At 49.2% G+C, this 7,051-nt stretch overlaps 1 protein-coding gene across 1 annotated transcript; it reads left to right on the top strand.

Annotated features, from left to right (window-relative positions):
• The first annotated feature begins 656 nt into the window (after positions 1-656).
• Fkbp6 (FKBP prolyl isomerase family member 6 (inactive)) lies at positions 657-5,970 on the top strand. The gene is made up of 5 exons (XM_015490686.1): positions 657-746; positions 1,012-1,131; positions 4,248-4,442; positions 4,549-4,658; positions 5,880-5,970. The coding sequence occupies exons 1-5, from the start codon at positions 657-659 to the stop codon at positions 5,968-5,970; spliced, it is 606 nt and encodes a 201-aa protein (XP_015346172.1).
• Positions 5,971-7,051: the final 1,081 nt, after the last annotated feature.

Raw genomic sequence — 7,051 nt, 5'->3', positions numbered from 1 at the left:
CTTTTTTTTTTTTTTTTTTTTTTTTTTTTTCCTGAGGCTGGTTTTGAACTCCTTCTGCCTCAGCCTCCTGAGCCGCTGGGATTACAGGCATGCACCACTACGCCCAATGTAACTTAAGTCTTGACCTTATCCTGTAGCCTTCTGTTTACCCCTTCTGGTAGATGCTGGGCTTAGGTCCCGTAAGCAATCATACGCAATGTCTTTACCATGTGGCACACTGCATACATGCCCTTAGATGTCCTTCCCAGGCTTTGCGTTTCCATATGATATGGAATCTCCATAAACTGTCAGAGCTCCAAGTAAGAATTTCACTTTTTCTCATCTTCCACAGAGTATAAGTTTTTGGAGGTGCCTAGGACCCACCTCAGGGTAGTGATGTAGGATCTCTGGGGGGGCCTGGAGAAGAGGCTTTGCAGGTGATTTTGTGTGTGTGTTTGTGTGTGCACACGTGGGTGCTGGGGATTGAACTGAGGGGTGCTCTACCACTGAGCCACACCCCTATCCCTTTTTATTTTTTACTTCGAGATAGAATGTCTCTAAGTTGTCAAGACTGGCCTTGAACTTGCTCACCTCCTGCCTTAGCTTCCTAAGTTGCTGGGATTATAGGCTTGTGCCACCACTCCTGGCTTCTGTGGGTGATTCTGACACTTGGGATCATGACCACAAAGACCACCAGAGCTCTGAGCAAACCAGGAGCTGGTGAAGCTTGCTGGATAGGTGCTGCTGTGAGCCCGAGTCCGTGCTGGGTGAGCTCCATCGGTTCTTAAGGCTGTGGATGCTGTTGCCTCAGTAAGCGTCTCGAGGTTAGCTGCTGCGGTTTCCCTCTGGCTCTAGCCTGGAAAATTGGCCAGTGGTGATAGTAACCTCTCGCAGCCTCTGTTGGGATGACTTCTGTGCACACGGAGGAGTAAACAGGGTTCACAGTTTCCGTGGTCCCAGCTGCAATGCACTTGTATTGTAGCATTGTGGCTTTTGACTTCCTTACTGGGGATTCTTTTCTTTGATCCTCAGGAGCAGCAAGACCAATTTCCTCTTCAGAAGGTACTCAAAGTGGCAACAACTGAAAGGGAGTTTGGCAATTACCTTTTCCGCCAAAATCGCTTCTATGATGCCAAAGTGAGGTATAAACGGGTAAGGATGCTTTGAAAGTTAAATGTAAATCTCGAAAACTTCATTGCTTAAAAAGCATAAAAACGTGTGTCTTTCCCTGCTCTTTGTGAGCAGCTGTTAAGAAAAGTCTTGAAGAAAGTCCTCGTGCCGGGGGTTAATGACTGGGAGATGTGGTGATATTGTGTGTTTTGGTCTCCCTCTGGCACATGGGTGTCATTAGGTCATGAAAATTTGTTATATAACTATCCACTTATTTTTGCACTTACCTATGGGTACACTTTATTTAGAAGTTGAAAATATTCAATCCCACTGTCTAAAAAAACTAAAGTCAATTAATTTTTAAAACTCTCCTTCCCAGTTTGCCATCCTCCCACCTGGCTTCTGCACCCTGGTTGCCTTCTGCACTTCCTGTCCCTCTGTTGGTGGAGATGGCACTGCTCTCTGGGCTCATTGTCTTCTCACCAAGCTTCTGATGATGATGCTCCCCGTGCAGGTTATACTGACAGCAGTTTTCTGCGACCTTTTCTGCTTCATTCATTCAACAAACAGTAGGAGCACTTTCCATGCGCCAAACTGTACCCCAGTCTCTGAGGCAAACAAGACAGTCTAGGCATTCTGACCCTGTCCGTTGGCATACTGAGCCTAGGCTATGAAGGATTTGCATCCAGTGGAAAGTAACAGAATCCTGAAAAACAGTACTTTGAAAGCTGGAAACTTAATTTTTATGTAAGGGAATTGTGAAGGAGGCAGTGCAAGGCTGGTGTAGCAGTCACATGGCCTCAGGGTGCCAGCCGCCTCCCTGTCTTTGCCTACCCTCCTCTGTGTGCTTACCCACCTGGAATGTCTTGGTTGTCTTTTTCCTCTTAAGAAGGTCACTCAGTCTTCAGGTCACATGGTCATGGCGATTGTAAGAAGGGAGGGGAGGAGAGTATGGTGTGTATTTACCTTAAGAGTATTTATTCCAGGGGTTGGGGTTGTGGTCGGTGGTAGAGCATTAACCTAGCACGCACGAGGCCCTGGGTTTGATCCTCAGTACCACATTAAAAATAAAGAAATAAAACAAAGGTATTGTGACCAACTACAACTAAAAAATGAAAAATATTTTTTAAAGTATTCCAGAAATCTCCCCAAGACTTCTGTCTCACTGCCTGCCTGGTTTGGTGGCACACACCTATAATCCCAGCCACTCAGAAGCCTAAGGCAGAAGATTCACAAGATTCACAAGGGGCGGTAACTCCTTGATAAAGCACCCCTGGGTTCAACCGCCAGTTCTGCACACAAAAATAATAAATACAGTGAAAATATACCTCTGGGGTTGGGATTGTGGCTCAGTGGTGGAGCACTTGCCTAACACCTGTGAGGCACTGGGTTCTATCCTCAGTACCACATAAAAAATAAACAAATAAAATAAAGGTATTGTGTCCGTCTATAACTAAAAATGTATTTTAAAAAATATCTCTCTGGCCAGACCCATGTTACATAGACCCTCTGTATGGGAACTGGGAAACTGCAGTGATAGGGATGGAATTCAGGGCCTTGTGCATGCTAGGCAGATGTTCTAACACTGAGCTACGCCCCTGGCCCAAAATGTTTTTTCTTTTTTTAATATTTATTTATTTTGTAGTTTTAGGTGGACACAATATCTTTATTTTTTTATGTGGTGCTGAGGATGGAACCCAGTGCCTCATGCATGGCAGGCGAGCGCGCTACCACTTGAGCCACATCTCAAGCCCCCCAAAATGTTTTTTAATTAGCATGTTGTTGCATGGAATGAGTTGGCAGTGTCAAACGTGGGGAAGTAGATATTGGGCAAAATCTGCCGCATCAGGCATATGTGAGTGTACCCCAGTGAGGGGAGGGAAGAGCACATCACATGCTGCCACTTTAGAGTGTGAGGTGGACTTGGAAGGTCCAGGCAGCCTCGTGGAGAGGTCGATGCAGGTGCTGTTACTTGGAAGCTCCTTGAGCCACCTACTTCAAGCAGCCCCTCCTCCCGAGCCTGACCTCTGAAGCTTCCCTGGTGACGCTCTGTATTGCCTTCTCCATGGTCTGCGCTGGTGAATGATCTCTTGCCTTCTGACGTTGGCTTCTCAATACAGAAGTTGAGGCCGTAGTCCTCGCTGTTGGTCTCCTGATGATGGGTTATCTTTTCAAAGTTGGCATTGGATTTGTGTTGTTGAGGGTGTATAACTGTTGCCTCTTGCTGAGCTGAGAGGTTTCTTATCTTCCGTCCAGTTCTTCTGCAGCCTCCCCTCTGTGTCCCTCAAGTCGCCTCTTTGTTGCTTGGTTCTCTGTCTTCCTTTCACGTCTTTTCCCGAACTCTCCTGGCCGTCCCTAGCCACAGGGAAGGCCAGCAGATGCACTCTGTGGTGTTCCAGCAGAGGATCTGCTGCTGTGGAAGGAGGGAGGATGGCTGCCGGAGGGCTCCTCTCCCTAGAGGCTGTCCTTGAGTGGCTGCTGAAATTTGAAAGAAGCATCTGGAAGCTGATGGACTCCAAGGCCTGGCGGGGCACATTGCAGTCTGGCCAGTGGCAGCTCCACACCTAATGTGTGTAAAGTGCCGCAGCTTCTGCCTGGCACGCATGCCTAGCCGCAGTGCTGCAGGTGGGAGTGAGCAGGGGAGCAGGTCAGAGCCTCACCATCTACTGCTGACTGTCCTGTCCATCAGCCACCTGTCCCAGCTCCTTCCTGTTCCTGGATCAAGAGCCTCTTTTGTTCCATTTCTTCAGAAAATAGACCACCCGATTCCTGAGGTGGTAACCACCTGGATGGATAGGAAGCGAGAGGGCCCCATCCGCCCTTTCTCAGCTCCATCTCTGTCCCCTCAAAAGCTCTGCTTCTGGTTCCATCAGTTCCCTGCTCCTTGGGCTCTGAACTGCGGGTCGGCCACTGACACCCAGCTGTTGCCCCTCTCCTGGCCTCTCTCTGCTCTTGGTGGCACAACTTCCTTACTCCTCAGAGTTGGACGAGAGTAGAGGACGTGTGCTGCCCGCCCTGCTCATCCAGAAGTTTGAGCTGCTGTTTCTGTTAGAATTTCCTGACTTTTACTCGTGGACCTCTGTGTCCTGCAACCTTGCCGAGCTCCTGATTTCAGCTTCTGGGTTCTAGTGTGTGAGATGCTCCTCCTCCCCCTGCAGGCCTTGTTGCTTCTCCACCGGCGCCTGGCTCCCCCTGAAGAGCAGCACCTGGTGGAGGCGGCCAAACTCCTTGTTCTCCTTAACCTGTCCTTTGCCTACCTGAAGCTAGACCGACCCACCATGGCCCTGCGCTACGGAGAGCAGGCTCTGATCATTGACCAAAAGAATGCCAAGGCCCTCTTCAGGTGTGGACAGGTGAGCTGGGGACAAATGCCAAGAAAAGGAGCAGCGTGCTCAGCTCAGTCGCTGCCGGGAGCCCCCCTTCCCAAGCGCGCTCTGAAAGCTCTGCGCTGTCCCACAGGCTTGCCTCCTCCTGACCGAGTACCAGCAGGCCCGGGATTTTCTAGTGCGAGCCCAGAAGGAACAGCCCTTCAACCATGACATTAATAACGAGCTGAAGAAACTGGCCAGGTGAGACTCTGTCAGCAGGAATGTGACCACAGGTGGAGTGAGATGGAGCTACCTTTCTGGTCCAGCCACCTGGGTGGAGGACTGGCTGGTGACCATTTGGGAGGCAGCCCCATCTAGAGCTGGTTTTCTGAAGTGCTCAGTGCCCTACACCAGCATTCCCTGGTGGGAAGGGGGACCAACTGCCAAATATGACGTCATCATTTCTTACCTTCCTGTGCCCCACCTTGCAAATAAGCACCCCCTAGAAACATGGGGCAGTATAATTTTTTCTCTGGGACTGGGGATTGAACCCTGGTGGTATGTAACCAGTGAGCTATGCCCCCAGCCCTTTTTATATTTTATTCTGGGACAGGGTCTCACTACATTGCTAATGCTGGTCTCAAACTTGTAATCCTCCTGCCTCAACCTCCAAAGTCACTAGGATTACAGGCATGTGACCCTGTGCCCAGCAACCAGTATAATCCTTAGTGTGTCCCATGCTTTAGACTAACTGCCCACACCGCCTGAAACTCACCCACTGTTCTCAACAGACTGTGGCATTCCGTGGGATCAGAAATGAGTCTATCAGGTCTGATTCTCACCTGACTTTTGGCAACAAAATTTTTCTGACTCTGGAAGTTGTGGGTTCATTTTGGAGAAAACTTCAAAAATATTCTCTGATAAATGAAGTCACCTAGTAAGACAGTAGCTGTTTTCTAAGGTATATTCCTGTTCCTCTGCGTTGGTCAGATTCTCTACTCCTCTTAACATTCAATAGTCAACCCAGCTACTCAAACCTTTCTTGGCATTGAGTCTGAAGTGTGTGCATCTCTTATATTTGGATTAAATTGTTGTATTTTAGGCCTTTTAAGACCTTCCAGAAATTGACTTTCTGAAGCATAAAAATATTCTCTCTTGTTAGATGTGGAAGTTTTGGACCCTGACAGTTCCTTAGCAGAAAATCTCAAGATAAGCTAGAAGCGCTGAGTGTGAGGGGTCGCGTGGCAGGACTTGGCCCAGATCCCCATGTGGAGTGGCTGCAGCCTTCATGGCTGCCATCTTTTCAAGTGGTGGCTTTGTGTCCAAGGCTTCTAGACAGGCTGTGACCCAGCCCCTCCAGCCTCACTTGCACCCACCCCTGGTTCAATTTAAGGCCTGTTGAGTTTTCAGCGTTTCTGTACCTGAGCAGAGAATTCCAGCCACCAGGTGTCACCTCTTACAAACTCTGTATTCTCTGTACAGCTATTACAGGGACTACACGGACAGAGAGAAGGAGATGTGCCACCGGATGTTTGCCCCTTGTGAGAACAGCTCCACAGCAGGAGAGCGCTGAAGGTAGTGGAGAGGACTGGACGCGCAGTCACCTCGGCTCTCCCCCTGTGCCCCCAAGGAATGGTGGCCATGCACCGTTGAGTGTGGAGGGGGAGGAGGAAAGCACCTGTGGCAGCTGAGGACAAAACACACCGTGGTGAGCCTTCTCACAGAGACGGTCACCCTGGGAAGATTAGCAAGACTTGGAGGTTAAATCTGTAGGTTTATTTGGGAGGCTGTGAGCTTTAACACTTCAAAAAAAAACCTTTTTTTTGTGATGGGGGGGGACACTGGGGTTTGAACTCACTCAACCACTGAGCCACATCTCCAGGCTCTTTTGTATTTAAATATTATTTAGAGATAAAAGTCTCACTGAGTTGCTAAGGCTGGCTTTGAATTCCCGATCCTCCTGCCTCAGCCTCCTGAGCTGCTGGGATTACAGGCCTGCGCCACCGCACCTGGCATAAGTACATTTTTTTTCATGTTTTATGTTAAATTCTCCTTGTGGAGATAAAGTTTTATTAATGTGACAATTTTGCTGGGCTTCAAAGCAAAGAATCAGGCTTTTCATCTGATTTTTCCTAAGAATTTGAAAACCTCCAGTCTCACTTTGCCTCTGATGCAGCTCTAAATTTGATGAAATCTAGGCATTGAGGTGGGTAGGGTCGCGCTGTGCCTCTTAAATTCTAACAGAACTGGAGATTGGGAAGGTGCTGGAACCAACAGCAAAATCTGTCCCAAGCACAGAGCTCCTGATGTAGCAGCCCAGGGTAGGTGGCGCCATGGGGACATGAGATACCCTTCAGGGCTGGTCTGCTGTTACTTAGGAAACTTGATGGAAACAAAACCACCTGCCTTTAACATCTGCTTAGCTGGGCAGATACCTCCCTCTCTTGAGAGAAGTTAAACAAGAGCAAGAGAACAGCTGTGGAGCGGCTCTGCGGTGGATCTAGCCTTTGTCGCTGCGTCCTCCGTCTCTACAGAAGCAGCGAGAGAGGGGAGGGCGGAGAAGAGGCCCCTTCACCCTCCACGCTCGCATGCGCTCCGAGCCGCTGGTCTACCCTGTGAGGTGCCACCGCAGGCCTCGGGTAGACATTGCCTTC

This window comes from Marmota marmota, unplaced genomic scaffold, assembly GCF_001458135.2.
Source record: "Marmota marmota marmota unplaced genomic scaffold, marMar, whole genome shotgun sequence".
Lineage (NCBI taxonomy): Eukaryota > Metazoa > Chordata > Mammalia > Rodentia > Sciuridae > Marmota > Marmota marmota.
Note: the sequence above shows the minus strand (reverse complement) of the source record. Positions and strands in the feature narration are given on the sequence as shown.

Excerpts from the sequence above, each read along its gene's own strand:
- Fkbp6 (XM_015490686.1), top strand. The coding sequence starts at position 657 with ATGACCACAAAGACCACCAGAGCTCTGAGCAAACCAGGAGCTGGTGAA. Across the intron at positions 747-1,011 it reads TGAGCCCGAGTCCGTGCTGG|GAGCAGCAAGACCAATTTCC; the intron begins GTGAGCTCCATC and ends TTTGATCCTCAG. Across the intron at positions 4,659-5,879 it reads GAGCTGAAGAAACTGGCCAG|CTATTACAGGGACTACACGG; the intron begins GTGAGACTCTGT and ends TTCTCTGTACAG.